Raw genomic sequence first — 18781 nt, forward strand, 5'->3', positions numbered from 1 at the left:
TACGGGACCCATTCAAGTAATTCTTTATTGAATAAAATGAACACAAAAAAAACATTTATTCAATACAGTTTTTATACAGTAAAATAATATAAATTAATATGAACATAAATTAAATTAAATATAGTTATATTAGACACTAACCAACCGGAAGTTAAATGCAGTCCAGGCACGCCAATCCGATGAAACGGTCTATAATGATATTTCACATGGAAAGCTATGTACGCTCCGTCCTAGTGAAACACAAAGTCACTATATTAACATTATCAGGGTCTTTGTGCTTTCTATCATGTGATCAATTCCTTTATTTGTGAAATTCTGTAGCTGATCTATGAAAGTGTTTCAGCAGAGATCTACTCCTACACATTCTACTATGACAGAGCATAAAAATCTGTCATTCAGCATCTGAAGGTGTGAAACTCAATGACTCATGATGGAAGGCTGTTCACTGAATCTTGTAAGGCTCAGTGTGTTGGCACAGGCTTGGAAAAGGAAGTATGATAAAGGCTTCTCAGTGCACTAACAGAAAATATCAATCTATGCCTCGTTTCTTGTGAGTCTATAGTCTGTCATCCGGCGTATCTTCTGTTCCTGATGATTTCTTGCTCTCCCCTAAAGGAGTTTGTTCAGGGCTTAGGAGCACATCTGTGAGAGAGTCTGTGGCCGTGGCCATATGTGGTTTTCTGAGTGTAGGAAGGCCTCTTTGCTCCTCAGACAGACCACTGGAGGATGTTGGTGACTCAGGAGAAGAAAGAGGCGAGACACCCACAGATGTGTACCGTAAGAGAGAGACTCCTCTGAGTTCTGCAGCCAGTTCCTGCACTAGCCTCCTTGAGGTCCGGGATCTGTTTGTGCTGTATTTGGGGCTGTCCAGTGGTCCTGGTGGACTATCTTCCTCTTGACATTTTGGAGAAGAGCATTGAGTGCTAGATTTGGGTCGCGTTCTCGCCCCAGACACCTCTGAACTTCTATCATCTTCTTCATCTTCATCCTCCAGGGTGTCGGAGGTGGAGCGTGGTGAGGCGGGGGAGGGCAGAGAGAAGGGAGAGGGTGGAGATTCTCTCTCAGCTAAGCAGAAGGCCTCGGAGTGAGCCTGCAGGGCTAACCCAAGCGCCGCAGTCGAACAGGGAGACGGGGTCTGTCCTGCACCTTCCCACGACTCCTCTGTGTTGTAGCTATGGAGCCCCAGGACGGTGTGTGTGTTTGTGTGTGCATGGCCAGGAGGTGTGAGCAGAGGGATCTGACCATGTATCCGGGAACCACGATGGAACAAACGGTTCCAAAGACGACCAAGACGCCGTCGCGATGAAGAACGACGTGAGGAGTGCCGACGGATTTGTCTTCGCATAGCTGAACGGAGATTCTGTAGAACAGATGCCTGAAAGATGATAATAGATCAAGAGGAACTCAGTGAAGTTATTCAATACATCAGAGTTATTCAATCACAGAGTTATTCTTTACTCGTATCTGTCACAAACACTTTTTAGGCAATATGCATATATTTGAAAATGGTAAATTCTATGCAAATAATAATAAATCCATGCTTAATAACTGTCTGTCTTGTGTCTAAAAAAAAGTTGTTGTTGTTCATTCTCTCCTTTGCTTACTCCAGCTGTATGCCTCCTAGTAGCGTGGCCTTGTAAACTAATGGTAATGTTGACAAAATGTTTATATGCCCTCCTATTTGTAAGTCACTTTGGATAAAAGCGTCTGCCAAATGATTAAATGTATTTTTTTTATAGCAAAGGTTTTCACCAAATACTCTAAAAACAGTTAACATAAATGTGTTGTCCTTAACTGAACACACCTCTGTGTCATCTATTGGGACAACGAGTTTAGTTAAATATGTTAAATAGGATAATACCAACAATTAAAATTAACACATCCATTTTAAGAGTGTACTAAAGGGTCAGATGTCTATATTTGGTGGTGAATATACAGTACTGAAAATGTCACATTCCACACACTGGAATTGCCCATATATCTATATTTATATGCAACATGCAAAGTTTTAGGTTAAAGCATATTCCTATAAGAAAAGTGCTTAACATGGTTGTATTTAGTGACATTAAAAGACAGAATTTACTACACAAGCCTTATACATGCACAATATGTACATGTGATCTGATGAGCCTTTTAACATTAAGGCAACAAGCTAAGTTTCACGTTAAGCATTTTCCCATAGAAAACCATTAAAAGAAACACGTGAAGTGTTTTTCGTGTTAAGTGTTTTAGTATGTCCCAAATTCACACACCTGTGTGGGATTAAACACTGGGAAGTCATCGACTGGAGGAATGAGACCCTGAGCTATCAGCTGACCATAAGAGGGTGGAGCCTCTCTTTGAACAAACTCCGCCTCTAGTCGGGTCATCTGGGTTTCAAAAGCTCTAATGAGGAAGGCAGATAAAAAACAGGAATATAAATGAGATTCTTTATTTAATAAATATCCTACCGACATGTTTTATAAAACAATTAAAAAAGAATAGACTCCAACAGATTCAGTCAAGCACCTCTGGAGGACCAGCAGGAGCTGTTCCTTAAGTTTGACAGTTTGATAAAGTGCCGGTATTTTTGGGTGCTGCTGCGTCTTTACAAGGTTAATTAGAGCAAAGTAGCGTATGACGTTATTGCAGAATCCTCCAGTGAGTAGCCAAAATCATCCAGTGCTTTATTATCTTCTCTCACTCATCTTCCCTCTCTGTCCTCTTTGGAATCAACTTGTGCTTTCTAGCTTGCAGTTATAGGTTTCGAGATTAAAACAGTTTATCATCCCTGCTCCTCGCTGACTCTGTGTGTACAGTATGTGTGTATGTTTACACAAGAGCCAAAATGATGAAGAGTACAGTGCAAATGTAACCAGTGTATTGCCTTTTTTAAGTTAAGTGGATGTCCGTGGAAGGGTCACCTTGCTATTTATTCTGAAGAGATAAACAGGCTATAGATTTCTGCCTGTTTAGATTGGGATGAACTCCAAAAAGAAGCTAAAGTGGGCAATAACTATGAGGGGACACAAAGTAAAGTCAGAAAGGTAAAGGGGCAGACAGAGACACACATGCAAGACAGAGACATCTGGTACACAATAAACATATATACAGTGTAACAAATATAAAAAGATGTAAAGATGTAGGCAAAACACAAGACTATTAATGTTAAATCCATCAGTTGCAATAAATAATACAAAAACAAATCAGCAAATAAAAATGAAAATAATGTATTGAGAAATGAAAACTGGTAAATAGAAATTATGAGAAATTATAAATATACACTGACATGAAATAAAAATCTGACCAATCTTTCTATACAAGTTTAAATGCATGTAAAGGAAATCATCTCACCTGTACTCTCTGGTCCTGAGCGAGTACAGTTTAAAGGCACAACCCAGCGCAATGACCAGCAGGAGCCCACAGACCAGACTGCCAATCAGAGCTGCTGTGATCACCTTCCTGGGCACAGAGGCCAGACAGTCTCTTTCATCACTGCCATCCAGACAGTCCTCCTGCCCGTCGCAACGCCATGTCTCAAAGATGCACAGGTTGGTTCCGCAATGGAAGTTTCCGGGTTGACAATCAAAGCAGTTTTTTTCATCGGAGCCATCTGGGCACTTCTTCTGGTTGTTACATCTCTCAGAGGCAGGGTAACATGCCCCACTGCCACCCTCGCAGGGATACTCGCCGGTCTGGCACAGAGGGCAGTCTTCCTCATCTCGCCCTCCAGGGCAGTGCCAGTAGCCATCACAGTGCTGCAGGTCAGAATAACAGCCATCGTCTGTACCACATGGATGCTCACCTGGAAAGCAATACCCCTTAACCTGCAGACAAAGACAGAGAGACTACAATTTTCCTTTGCCCCAATTAAAAAAACATAGTTTGGACAAATCTTAATAACAAAATACAATCTTCATTTTCAACAACAATTTTTAAAATTTGTTGTCCGATTTTATATTTCCAGCACAATTATCTGGATAATATTAAATATACTTAATACACAGCCCTGCCCCAGTTCAAAGTGTATGTTTAAAAGGATAGTTCCCTCAAAAATGAAAATTCTGTTATAATTTATATACCCTCCTGTTGTTTAAAATGTGTATATGACTGTGTAACACAAAAGATGATATTATTATACATTTTCATATTTTGTCTCAGTGGTTTTGTGTCCATACAATGGAAGTGAATGAGGGGCAATTTTTTTGGTTAGGCTACCCTATGCTTTTCAAAATCTCTTTTTTTGTGTTCTGTTGAAAAAAGAAAGTCATACAGGTTTGGAATAATATGACGGTGAGTAAAAAATATTTTGGCCTGAACTATCCCTTTAAGTATTCACCTCAGTAAATGTTTTACTTTGTTTCATCTTATTTAACAGCCACTTTTCTGCCCCAAAGACCAGAAACGATGACTAGTATCACAGAGTGTAAATAAGAGACCTGGTAGGTGGCATTGAAGCCGTGTCCAGAGCTGTGAGGTTTAGCGTGATAGAACACACTCATCTGTCCCTGTGAAGACTCCAGCAGAGATCTTCTGTGGTTATTATGATGAGAGAGACTCTGCAGAAGATGGTCCGCACGTTCTCCCAGACCATCGTAAACACGCACAGAGTCTCCCACACCCAGCTGAAGGTCTACCTGCAGAACCAGCGGCTTTGGGTCCTGAGCAAGAACAACAAGTCAAAGTGAACTCTGGAAGTAAGCTGCACATTCATTTACAGACTATGTTTCAGTAAATGTTTGTGGCATGTTTCACGTCATACTTGCGTGTCTAGGAACCACGTGCAGTGCAGATCTGTTCCCCCGCTTCTGTTTGACCGGAAAAAATCAGGCGATGCAAAAATCCCGTAAAAGTTGACTAAGTGTTTTCCGCAGGAAGTGTCAGGGCAGCGGGCCTCATCGGATCCGTCTGGACAGTCTCGAGCTCCATTACAGCGCAAGGACGTGGGCAAACAGCGTGTAGACTGGATGTCAGAACACTCCAGGGTGCCAGGTGGACACAGACTCGCCCGGGCCGGGGTGGGCTGAGGGTTACAGCTTCTTTCATCTGTATTGTCACCACATTCATCCAAACCGTTACAGTGCCAGGAACGTGGCACGCACTTTCCATTTCCACATAAATATTCATCATTCTCGCAGCTACTTTGACCTAACCGACCTAACAAGAAAAACAGACGCAAAGAAAAGAGAGAAAGTTGAGCAGCATCTAAACACTGACGCACATTCACACACTTTGCTGAAACAAGCCAATCAAATCTCTCCACTCTTCAGATGGTGTTTGCCTTGTGACAGCTTAGCAAACAACTGTTCAGTGTGATATTGATTTAACTTGCAGTGCTAAGAAAAAGAGCCCAAACAGCATTTCCCCACCAAATTAACTAAACATTTTAAAGGATTTAGATTACATTTGTGTACATTGAAATTCTTATACGAGTTAGATTAGTCACATAACATTTCAGACCCAATAGCATGGCATCAGGTATGATTGGTGCAGGTGGTCAATGAGTGTTCTCCCACTATAAACAATCATTCTTTAATGGTGTTCGGCATCACAATCAGCTCAAATATTTAAGTAACATACTGGTTTTTGGGGGGTGAACTATTCCTTTTAATGGGGTCTAGTTAAACATGAATACTGTATATAAGGGTAGTCACAATATACCGATATTGACAATAACTGTGATAATAAAAACATGATTATTGATATTGAGTTAATTCTACACACATGATAAAATTGTAAATAATTCCACAAAGTTTTGCCTTAAAGGTCCAGTGTATGAAATTTAGCGTCATCTTGCGGTAAGGTTGAGAATTGCAACAAACGGCTATCTCCTCCCGTCCCTTTCAAAGCACTACACAGGCTGACACAGAACTAAAAGGTTGTCACTATTATGATAACAATGATATTTAAGAATCAAAACTGTCTGTAGGGGATTCAATGAGGAACAGTTTTATTTAAACACTGTTCTCCACCAAATTTGTAAGAATTATCATGAGCTTTGATCACAATTATAAGTAATATATTCTCCACCATATATTCCTCCCTTTTTAAGGGAAACAAATATCAGCCCAAATTGAGATTAATTTAATTGATGATGATCAAATTCATGATTTGGGGAAATCACTTAGCTTTACGGGCAGGGAGCAAGAATCAGCATGATTAGGGCCTCCAGATTATGAGCATGAACAACAAAAAATGTCACATGTGACATAAAACAGAACTTTATTACCTATACAGGACACACACTAATCTAACATACACACACATACAGTTAAGCACGGGAAGAAGGTTGAAGTTAAAGCAGAGAGAAGAACAGAGCATGGATTTATGGCAGTATTTGATATTCAGAAGATCAATAGCCAGAACAAAACATCAGTTTCTTATTGGTATAGAACCTTTGTTAAAAGGATTAATGATGCTCTATGCATCCATTAATGAGACTAAGTATGATACTTGTCTTGCCCATCAAAAGAAAGAAATTGTCCTGATGCAGTTTGTTGAGGCTCTAGTTGATCTTGGCTGGATGTGATCAGAGAGAACCAGTTGATGCAGAGGGTCTGTATTTGGAAAGACAAGGCCGCAGCCGGGCACAAACTTAGGGGTCCGGGAGAAGAGAAAAGAGAGAAAAGCACAGCACACTGATGGCTACTCTACATTGGCCCTTTGACCCGCTGAGAGTGTGGCATGTATGAGCTTAAGACTAGCAGCCTTCGGTTCATTCTTTGATTAGTCTTCATCTCTTAGAAATCGACTTTCCGGCAATTTTACTTCGGCAGACTTCGTGGAACACTCTGATCTCCGGAAGAACTCGGTGAATTCCCTCAAGGCAGCAGCAGTCAAAGCAAGTATCCATTCTATAACGCACTTAAGTAAGCCCATTAATTTGTTAAGGTGATTTTTGCGAGAGAACTGATGTATTGTGCAGGAGTAATGAAATTTTGCCATTCTTTATTCTTCTTGTCTTTTTCCAGACTTTCCTATTTTAATGTACGAATGTTGAGTGTGTATGCGTTTGTTTAGTTACATGTTAATTGTGCATCGGTTAAGTGCACCGTCGTTTTTTAGATAATGTGTTTGATGTGTATTCACGTGTTTGATTCTGTACTGCTCACGAACACGTCCCTGCTCATCTTGTTACCGGCTCTAAGAACCGTGCAAAGAGAGTGTCCATTCTAGGCCAGAATACCCTTTATCTTAAGAGTTAGAATACGACCCACTGACCATTCGGTGGACGGATGCATTGGAGGGGTCATTATGTTAGGACTCTGTCCTTCCTGTCTCGAGATTTCTAGCTCCCTGGGCAGAGTCATGACATTGCCACGTCTTTCGGGTTTCTGTTGTGTTATGTGTGGAGACATGTGGCTTTATGTTGTTACTTAATGCCACGTGTCTTCCTGTTATGTCTCTCAGCCCCACCCTCCTATCTCCTGTAATTTTATTAGGGGGTTTCATTCCCATCGTCTGTTTTGTAATTCACCTCGTTAGGGTTTCATTCCCATCAGCTGTCACCACTCTCCCCATGTAATCACTCCTCGTTAGTGTCTCCCTTTATATGGTCTCAGTTTCTCTCTGTTCAGTGTTGGTGCATTGTCTTTATCTACTGTCTTTGTCTTATATCTATTGTCTCTATGTCCAACACTGATGCCTTGAGTGCACAGTATTATACCCCTGTTATTGGATTACCTGGTTCCTGTTACAGTTTGTGGAATTATTTATCTTTGCTAAAGATTCTTGTTTTGTTTTTGTCCCCCTCGTGGAAGGTGTTTGTTTCTAGTTTTTGTTTGCTAGTGTTTTTTTGTGCTTGTTTTTCCCCATTGCGGGTGTTTTATTTATTAAACATTTATATTTAAACCTTCGTCTGCCTGCATCTGGGTTCTGTCAAAACCATTTCGTGACACATTATTGTTGATTCTGCTGCATCGGATAAATGCTAATGATTATACATAGTTGAGAATATCAACTGTGCGTATTTACCCTTTTAGTTAAAGTTAATAATTTCACTGAGATACACTAAATAGCCATTGTTATGAGCAAGGCGGGACGAGAACCGTAAGGGAACGACCGAGGCCAGTGATGGGAGTGATAATGAGTGTCAGCTGCGCATGGCACCGGTCTTGCATCTCTCACAGAGGAGCTCCGGGAGCATAAAAGGACGAGTGACAGGAGGATACGACGAGAGAGGACCTGGCCGGGACTTTGTGTGAGTATGGCAGGCAGTCGACAGTGAGGGAGCTGCCGCCATTTTACTTTCGGTTTGTTTATTTTATTAAAGTTGGTTTACGTTCGCCGGTTTCCGCCTCCTTCCTTCCTTGAACTGTTTTACAGCCATGCTTTAGGGAAAATTTCACAAACCTCTTATGTACGAAAGTCTGAAGCCCTGTGCCAGTCCGGAACTGTTGGTCTGAGAGTGGAAGAAGACCCAGACTCGTCCTCTGGAGGAGATGAAAGGAGGAGGGATAACAGAGCCACACAACCGATACTCTGCTTTCCATGTGGGGCCGAGCAGCAGCCAGTCCCCCCTGCAGTCCCCTGTGTCTTCCACATCAAAGCTATGAAAACTGGACACAGTAAACACATGCTGTTTAACATATGGACTGAAATCTTCTATTCTATGAAGACCTTCTCTAAGCTTTGTGAAGCGCTTTTATGCTTAAAACAAGCAAAATCAGAATGGGGTTAGAATAAAACCTGAAGAATGAAACTGAATTCAGTATTGCTTTCTTGCCATGCTAGCAGGTGCTTGTTTTGAATACAAATTAACTTAAAGGAATTGTTCACTTTCAACACATTTTCATGATAATTTATTCACCCCTGTTGTAATCCAAGATGTTTATTATGTTTTTGATGAAAACATTCCAGGATTATTCTCCATATAGTGGACTTCAATGGACTACAAACGGATGAAGGTTTCAGTGCAGCTTCAAAGTGCTTTAAACGATACCAGACGATGAATAAGAGTCTTATCTAGCGAAACAGTCGGTCATTGTCTACAATTTATTTTTATGTATATGCCAGTGGTGTGCGGTGGACTTAAAAAATGAGGAGGCAGATTTCTACCCATGTAATTTTTGTTCATCTCTGCACTATGAACAAGTGCGATTGTCAGAAAAAGAGTGTCATTTCAGTGTTTATGTGTGAAAAATTCCTTTTAATTACTACAAGTTTATTACAGTATGTACTTCTGATTTTTTTAGTTTTTTATTTTCCCTGCTTTGGGAAAAGGTACATCAACACCACCTTCATCTTCTTCTGGAACATTTGGGATTTCCTATATAAGAATAACATCATTACCGATACCATCAATTTAATTATTAGCAGTCCCAGAATTTCTCAAAGCATTTAAGAGATCAAATCAAATAGATGTGACTTACTTTAGTCTTGCTGCTATCCTGAGCAAGCCTGATCACAAGCAAAAGTTTTTGAACAAATCTGAACCACATAATATTCTGTCAACAATCGATAACTCCTCTGCCTCCGCCATCTCCGACACGAATCCTACAGGTCCTAAACTCAGATTAATACAACTAATAAAACAATTTACGTTCAATCTAATTTAGCGCCCGCAGTTTAAAATGTATGACGAAGACGAGCAGGAAGGCGGGATCTCGCTGATGAGTTAATCCATTCATAGCCCGTTGGAGGCAAAATCCTTCTCCATCGTTTCCCCTGGCTCCTCCTCCGATGATTCCAAACTCTACTGCGTCGGCCGTTGTGGTTCTGGCCTCCTGAGCGGCCAGCACCCTACAGACCTCCATGTTTATGAAAGGAATCCCACTGCGCGGACCCCAGAAAACTCATAACACTAGAAATCCTAACTAAGTGTATTAACAATCTCCGCCAAGGCTACCACTCCATCCACACCGCCTGCACACTTGATGCTATTTTCACATTAGCTTTCTTCAGATTCCTTTGATGTTCAGAACTCACAATCACATGCTAATTTAATCCAAACATCCACCCCATTGTCTCAGATCTCTCGGTGATGGACCACGACACAATATCTTACTTTATCAAACAGAGTAAGACAGACCAAACAAAGAGAGGCCATTTAATTTAGATTTTTTATTTACCATCAGCTCTCCAACCATACCAAACACTCCTAGCCTACCTCCACACAGACCTCAATCCCCTCCGACCCACTTTTCATAGACGACTCCAACCGCCCCATCACTCGTTTTTAATTCCCAAACATGTTAAATTAGTCTTGCTCCAATCAGGCATCCCAGTGGATAACTCTTCCAGCCACTCTTTCTGAATTGGAGCAGCTACAACAGCGGCCCAAAAAGGACTCTCTTAGCACCACATCCAAACAATCGGACGATTGTCTTCAGAAGCCGTTAAGAGCTACATTCTGTCCGACCATTCCCATATTAAAGAAGCACACCGAACACTCATCAAACGAACTCGCTAGCGCCAGTCCGCTCTCAACCTTTTCCTATTATTCCCACTGCCGCAGCAGTATCGTCCCATCAGGGGCATTTACCTGTATTTTCCACCACTGCAGCGGTGTCGCACTAGCAGGAGCCTTCTTCTTTATTTCCCACTGCCGTAGCAGTGTCGGCCCTAAGCAACGTTTCCACATGTATTTTCCCCGCATATTTGCGAAGTGATTCCGTATACCCGCTTGTTTACGTTTGTGCTCGTCACCTCTCTCATTCCCAGTTGCAATTGCTGCCGGTGTAATTGCTATAAACATACTGTATCCTAGTCATGCTGGCAAGATCGCCTTATTTCAACCCAATTCAATAACGGTGCGCCAATGCCAATACATTAACGTTTCAATGGCTGTACACATCTTCTGCGAAGTAAACCAATCATGTTGGGGGAAACAAATCATTCTGTCATGCGATGCAGTCGCTCTAATCAACACAAATTCTATGCCATGCCTCATTACCGATACTTGACTATTTATAATTTTTCTTGTGTTTGTCACCCCGTGTTGACACTGCTGCACTCAAGTAGGGGTGTCCCCCTGTACTGTTCAGCAAACGTCAGTTGAGCGGAATATAAGCTCCTGGAGATCAGTAAACATAATTGCTGCTTCCGAAAGTGACTTGGCTGGCTTTCGATTAGCAATCACAGCAATCAATTAACTCAGCTGGCTTTGATTAGCAATCACAGCAATCATCCTATCAGCCCTAAAAATAGTCAAGCCGCCTTGCCTCCATTCTCCAGAATGTCTTGTAACATCCTTCCTCCACCTTGATTCCACACCAATAGCCAGTTTCACCTCAGCACCGTATGCTCCCGATTCGGGCACACACCGAGCCCAAGGCCCCCCTCCCTGCTCAAGGTGATTCTCCCCAAACTCGGAACCCTCGCCCCGGGACAGCATGCCAAATACGTATATTATCCGTCCCAACTTATTATCTGCGAGGCAAACTCATGATATTTAATTTATGACGTAAAGAAATGGGACATTTTTAAGGTTGTGTACCGAAACCCCCGGCGCATATGAGGTCTGGCAATAACCCCACACAGGATTGCGTCTCTCCGCATCTTCTGTGCTGTGAGACCGGTGACGAGAAGCAGCACATTCCACACACACCCGCAGATAACTCGCAATTGATTGTGTACACCGTTTCCAAACAGTTGTCACTTACATATTGTTTGGGCATTTAAATATAAATTAACACCTTCTCTTTAAATGCACGTAGTCCGTTACTTAAACAGAATTTTGCGCAGCATGATACAAAAAACGATTTGCAGGCACGCCGCTGATTTTTGGAGCATGTCATTCTCTGCTCTCAAAGCAAGTGTACGCATCAGGAGAACTGAGAAAGAGTGCGCAGGAAAAAAGGGACTTTTATGACTGTTTAATGGGTAGATGCTTTACTGCATTCCTACTTTACAGATCTGGTCTAGTATTGTATGGCACTGCATTGTTGTGATGTTTAAGGAAAATGTCCATTCATTTTAATATTTGTGGCTTGTGTTTTTAAAATTATGCCCCCTTGCATTTCAGGCATTTTACCTAAACACATTTATTTTGCACATTGTGACTTGATTCTGGCTTATTTTGTTTTTATGATTGTTTATTGGCGCATCAATGTTGCCCTACACTTTGCGCTGTACCCTTAACCACCTGGTGTCGTCCCCACAGCTTGCGCGCACACACACACACACATCTGATTTGACTAACAGTCGACTAGGCAAGACGGGACAATTCTGATTCGACTATGTATATCCTTAGTTGGGGACACCCCTACTTACAAATATCTTGAAATTGAATTTCACAATTTAGATTCAACCCGGTCTATTCTGTTACCTCAACTGTAGTCTGTAAAATTTGCTTAGTGGCCATTCTGAATTTCCCTTCTGGCTGTCGACCAAACATGCACCCATACTAAATATTTCAGACCTTTACTCATCTCAGTTGGTCAGATATCCATATGTAAATCTGACAATAAAAGCTGTCTGAGAAAATGTGTTTGACAAGCCATGTCAGAAACTGTCCCTTTAAAGCCCCATTTAAAGGGACAGTTCACCCAAATAAAGATTTTCTTTCATCATTTATCCACACTCATGTCGTTCTAAACCTGTATATGAATATATCGTCTGTGGAACACAAAATAAGAAATGTCTCTGTGGTTTTGTGTCAATACAATGAAAGTCAATGGGGGGGAGTGTTAATGTTGTTTAGCTACCAATGTTTTAAAAATATTTTCTTTTGTATACTGCAGTTGAAGGAAAGTCATACAGGTATGGAATGACATGAGGGCATGTAAATAATGCCTGAATTCTCATTTTTGGATGAACTTTCCCTTTAAACAATGGTTCTCAAACTGGGGCTTGTGGCTCCCTGGGGGGCACTAATTGGATCCAGGGGGCCACAGATTTTGTGGCATTTTATTAAATATAGAAATTTTACATACATGTTATGCAATCAAACACAAGAAAAATAAGTCTACCAACCAAAAGAATTGATGTTTCAGCATTGTATAACTGAATATGTATTTGGTTTAATTAAATTATTAGATTAGATTACTTATAGATTATAAATCTTTATTTGGGGGCTGCAAAGCGATGCACCTTACACAGAGGGGCCTCACAATGAAAAAGTTTGAGAACCACTGCTTTAAATAATGAACAATCACCATCAATCATGGTAAATGAGATATTAAAATCCTGGAGTTTTGTTCTTAAATCTTCCTCTAAAAACAGATCTCTGAATCAACTTGAACTTGAAAAACTTGATCAGAGAGTTCATTGGCGAATGATGTCATGCTTTTAGATAATATCAGTAAAGCAATGGTGAAGCCCAGCCATACTCACATACATACGCGCACACACTGTGGCTGGAAGGTGAGGAACAGTGCATTACAGAATCCCTGTTGTCAGCTTTATTGCTCTAGTCACCATAGAGCACTCTAAGCAATTTCATAGAGTATGGAGGCCTAAACAAGCTGTAAATGCGAAAAGCTGAGTAAAGTGAAATGCATGAAATTATTCACACAAGTCATTTCAGAGTGTATAAATTGTTGGGAAAGTCTGGGTGATAAATTGTTGTTTATAAACAGCAGTGATTTCATTTTTTATTTTGCTTTGTACAGTAAAGATATACACATACATGTAACATCATCTCCCATATCCCGTGGAACATTTTGTAATTTATCGATATAATGAAAAAAAGACTTTGCCATCATCCATATATATATCTATATATATACCTGATTGTGATCACATCACCGCGGTTCCCCTGTATGTTCCAGCTGCAGTTCACACCGGGCGGGTAATTGAGGGGCCATGAGGGGCTGTAGATCACTCCTCTCCTCTCTGTGTGCAACTCCACCTTACCGCCACAAGCAGCTGAGAAACACACACACACACACACACACACACACACACACACAATATCTGCTGTCATACTGTGATTGAAATGACACCAACATCTCTCTGACAGAAAGGACAGAGAATCTTTGTCAATACGTCTCTGTCTCAAGCAACATACACAAACTCAGGCACATGCACACGAGGCTTATGTATTCCTCTGTGCAGGGCAAGTGTTCACAGATATATGATGGGGAGAATTTGATCCACTCTCAGGTTCAGAGAGATACTGTTGTATTTTACTGACACATAATACTCAATTAAAGGGGGAAAAAGTGTGAGGGTGCTTTCTAATGGTTACACATTTGAATACAAATAGAATAAGACAGGAGGAAACGGTCTGGGAAGCAACAAAAATAGACCAGGAAAATAGAAAGTGAAAATGAGTGTGCAAACTATTCTGTATTTGTATCTTTTCTCTTCACATACAGCCGTGGAAAAATAAAGAGATAATTCTAAATGTTGATGTGATCAGCATTTCTAGATGTATTGTGGTCATTCCAGTCATCTGTTGAATTTAAACTAAATAAAACCTCAGGAGTGACATAAAGTCATCCAACAGCAATGTGAAAGACTGACAGAATGACAAGAGGAAATTGAGGTTATCAAAGAAACATTTTTCCTAAACACATGTACAAAAATTACCGTTGTAATGCTTAAAAGTGAATATCAACATGTTTTTTTCCGCAGTATTTAAGGCCTGAAAAAATACTGTGCATCTTTTTGTTAAGATGGTTTCTCCAGTTTTCATTTTTCTCTTCAGTTTTCATGCAAATAGAAACAATAAAATGTATAGTTTAAATTTGGGAGAAATATTGTTAGTAGTTCACAGAATGAAAAAAAATTATAATTTTACTGAAACACATTACCAAAAATAGTACATTTTTAATTCAGAAAACCTGATTTTGAAATGGTGTATACTGTATCCAATTGGCACAAAATGTAATATAATAAAGGATGGTGTGGTTTAACTATGTGTAAATAAATACGGACACTATACAACTACCCAAATGGGATCCTATGGGAACATTATGAAAAATACCCAAAACATTTTACACATTTATTTTGACAAAGAAAAACATGTTCAAAGCGGTTCCATATTTTTCCTGTCATCTAGTCGATAAATCGCATGCAATTTCCCTTAACTTATTTTATTCAATTGTCTGGTGAATATTCTACAGGATGTTTCTCTTCGTGTTCTCTATGAATGAATGTGTTCCTATGGTAACAGATATTTGTTTTCTCCCAGGATGAAGCACCCTTGCTGACTGTATGCATGTTAAATAAAGGAAATGACTAAAAGAGAAAAACTTAAGAGAATCAGGATGAAACAGGTTCCAGAAAGCTTTTTGGGTTCTCACCCAACTCACAATTTAATATAGACTGCAGTACGTGCTAACTTAGTGCATTTCTTACACTCATTACCCTGCATTATGAAAATCTGTCACATTCACAAGGACAGCTTACATATTCACATCACAACCACATTGCATGTGAGAGTGGTTAAATGCCTTAGGTACTGCTGAAGAGTAGAAAGGTAATGCTCTGTTCACAGTCTATGAGTGAACAAGAACAGAGATCAGAGAAAGCAGCTATAAGCACATTTTATATCTGGACATGTACAGTACTGAATTAACTTCATCTTTCTTATAGAAATATCAAATGTGGTGCAACAGAAAGTTTGTTTGTATGGTCCTGCTAAACTCCACAGCGTGTGAACCAAATGTCCCCACATAGTAATGTTTTACTTTATGGGGACATTTTTGGTCCCTATGAGGAAAGCAGATTTCCTCCTTTAGTACATGAAAAACTGCCATATTCCACCTAAAACATTTCGAAAGGAAGGCTGCCTTAACATCTGTAATGTACAATCATTTTATAAGCATAACATGTCTGGAATATAGGGAGAAGTGTTTGTACACGTGTGAATTTAAAGGAGGAAAAAGACACAACATATTTACACAAATATGGAAGAGGGTTCTTTGTCTGTCTAGATGTGAGAGGGCGAGCTTGTAGGTGTAACTGCTACTATCAACAAATCCCCACCCCCAACCAAACCCTCTTTCTGTCACCACCCCTTTTCTAAAAAACTCTTTAATATTTGTTCTACTGTCTCTGTTGTTAAACAAATAATAGATGATCTGTTTGAGTAAACGCAGGGCTCTCATCCTCATATGTTGAATATCTTCTGACCTACTCCAACAAGTAAACAGTGCTGCTCTAGGAAAATAATGTAGGTGAGATGCGATTAATGTTCAGTGCTTGACAGAGGCAAGTCAGACCTTGCCATAGTCCTCTATATTTTTTCTGTGGAATCATTGACCCTTGGTTTTGGCCCCTTCTGATAGTGGATGTACAGAACTGTGCAGTACTTGTCTCTCTATGAAGTTTCTTAGTGCCCATGAGAAAGAAGGGTGTGCATGGCTTTCTCGCGCCAGAAAAGCATGATCAAAATGAAGCAGAATGTAATGCATGTTAATGACGTCGGAAAAGACTTAGTTACACATGCATTTAATTAAGACGAGCAGTGTTATGATGTAATGTGACATTTATATGACGACATAAACGTGAACAGCATTTCTTGTGATTAACTTAAAATGTGCCCTTTAAAGAGAAAGGCTATATAACAAGGCGAATTGGTTAGAAAACGAGCTTCGTCAGTCGTTCTTAAGACACATCCGACCTGTCTGATACAGCCGTGTTTATAACTGTCATGGCAACAAGCCAAACGCGGCTCTGTCCTCAATTGATAAATGCTGCAAAACCTGCGCGCTCCGCTTAACCTTTCCTTTGTCATCGACGCCATTCACACAATCAAACATATAATCACCCGTCTTGTGTTTTTACTTGGGATGAAATAGCAGGCTATTCATTTCAAACGTGGGCTAGAGTACAAGATTATACAAAGTGATTCACGACAGAGTTCTAACGTGACGTAAATCCACGATCTTTTGTTCTATCCAACAAATGGAATTATCGTAGATGTATGATAGTATCGCAATCACCAAGTCTACTTACCCAAACAAACCCAAGCCCAGCGCAGACAAATCCATTTCACAAGGTAAAGCCTCATCGCCCCGATTCTCTCCATCATCATCTCGTTCACAGCACAGGTCAGTAGTTTAAATCCAGATTGAGTTCGCAACGTATCTCATCGGATTTACGGTTATATGTATTCTTGCAGGGACATCGAAAAGCAGCATCTCTCCTTATTTTCGAAAGGCACATTGCACTGTCTGGACTTGAGAGAAATGCAGAGACCTTCAGGAGAGAAGATTGGAGGTTCTGTGGGGACAAAGTGATGGCTACACGGGACGCAATTTTTCCTCAGGGAACGTGGTTTTCCTGGCGCACATAACGGATCTCTGACTACTAGTTATTGTTTTTTCGCAGTATCTCGAATATTTGCCATCCCATTGTCTTCCACGCTGTTCATTTCATAATTCCAATGCTGCTAGAGAGTGCACATACACACGCGCGTGCTATTAAATGCTGTCTCAAAATAAATACGCATAGTAAAATGCTAATCTGATGTAAACGCCAAATTAATTAACTGTAGTGTATTATAAACGTCTAGTTGTCTTATAAAACAGAGACAATACTGAGAGCGCATGAGTTATATTTAAATTCCACTTTAACATCCATTGTTAGATTTTTCTCACCCTATCTATATAGGAGACCTAACGTTACCAGTAAACGTAGCAGTGAAAGTATGCCCTCTGGTGGACGGAGGGAAACAGTTGAAAATCATCACGTTCACTGATTTAATGACATGCTTATCACAATATTGCAATGGCAGTCGCTAGAAAAAAATCACCACAAACCGGTGTGAATGTACGAAAGATCTCTTTGCGACCATTTCTGTTTTTATTTTTTAAAGTTTCCCCAATGCGTACAATTATATCATTTTCTAGAATAAATTAGATTTACACAGTGGCGCAAAAAGTGGGTATGCGCTATATGCGGCGCATAGGGGCGCCGCACCATGGGGGGCGCCAACGCGATGGTTTAATAAATGTGAAATAATAAAAGTTATATAAATTTTTCTAAAATTTATATAAGTTATTGTATATATAAAAAGTTATATACATTTAAGATGACTAACAGGCTAGGCGGCACCGGTGCCCTCATAAGATTCCATCATATAATTTATTTAGACATAGAAAGGTAATATCGCGAGTGGGCGGGGCGCCGTGAGTTACGTTAAGGACGCAGTAACGTTGGTGAGTTGTCGTTGAAATTTGAATTTGAAAAAGATGGATAAATCAAAAAAGCTGTCGGGGGCTAAAAATAGAAAAAGAAAGATGGAAAAATGATATGGCCTGTCAAGGGATGCGACAGCAGCTAAATACGTGGATGGTGAAAGGCAACAGGTAGGATTCAAAATGTGACGTCTATTCTTGCAAATACAATATTCATGTAAACAGACTAACGTTAGCTAGCGAGCTTGCTGAGCAACCGACCGTCGGAATCACGAATAGATTTGCTACCAAACTTGGAGGCTTGCAAATATAAATATTGATTGGCAAGTGTTTGCTAACTTAATGCAAAATAATGTTGCTGCTGATATCTACATTTATATTTTGGTTAAACCCTATTCTACCAATGCCATGCATGACATATCTCAATTTTATTAAAGTAAAATAAGAACTGGTAAATATAAGGTAGCATGCACAATAAATGACTAGAAGCTGGAAAACATTCCTTATGCAATAAGGCTGGTTTATCATGGATTTTATTTTACCACTAGCTTCATGTTAGCTCAGCTGTGCTGTCAGACATACAGGCTACTTTACATCTGCTGGGTGACATGGAAGCTGCAAGTGCCACATTTCTCCTTCTTTAAAGATCTGTGCTATATGTATGTACACTGTATGTGTGTATGTATATATATCAGCACAGACCTTTAAACAGAGAGAGATGTGACCCTGTAATTACTTTTCTATATGTATGTGTGTGTGTCATATTTGTA

The 18781-nt window shown here is 40.2% G+C and overlaps 1 protein-coding gene across 1 annotated transcript; it reads right to left on the minus strand.

Annotated features, from left to right (window-relative positions):
* Positions 1 to 556: 556 nt before the first annotated feature.
* lrp3 (low density lipoprotein receptor-related protein 3) lies at positions 557 to 16906 on the minus strand (the record flags this gene model as incomplete). Its single annotated transcript, XM_079464302.1, has 8 exons — positions 557 to 1375; positions 2253 to 2385; positions 3334 to 3806; positions 4419 to 4640; positions 4742 to 5136; positions 8332 to 8537; positions 13650 to 13788; positions 16828 to 16906. The coding sequence occupies 8 exons, from the start codon at positions 16904 to 16906 to the stop codon at positions 557 to 559; spliced, it is 2466 nt and encodes an 821-aa protein (XP_079320428.1).
* Positions 16907 to 18781: the final 1875 nt, after the last annotated feature.

Source organism: Barbatula barbatula, assembly GCF_947034865.1.
Source record: "Barbatula barbatula genome assembly, chromosome: 1".
Lineage (NCBI taxonomy): Eukaryota > Metazoa > Chordata > Actinopteri > Cypriniformes > Nemacheilidae > Barbatula > Barbatula barbatula.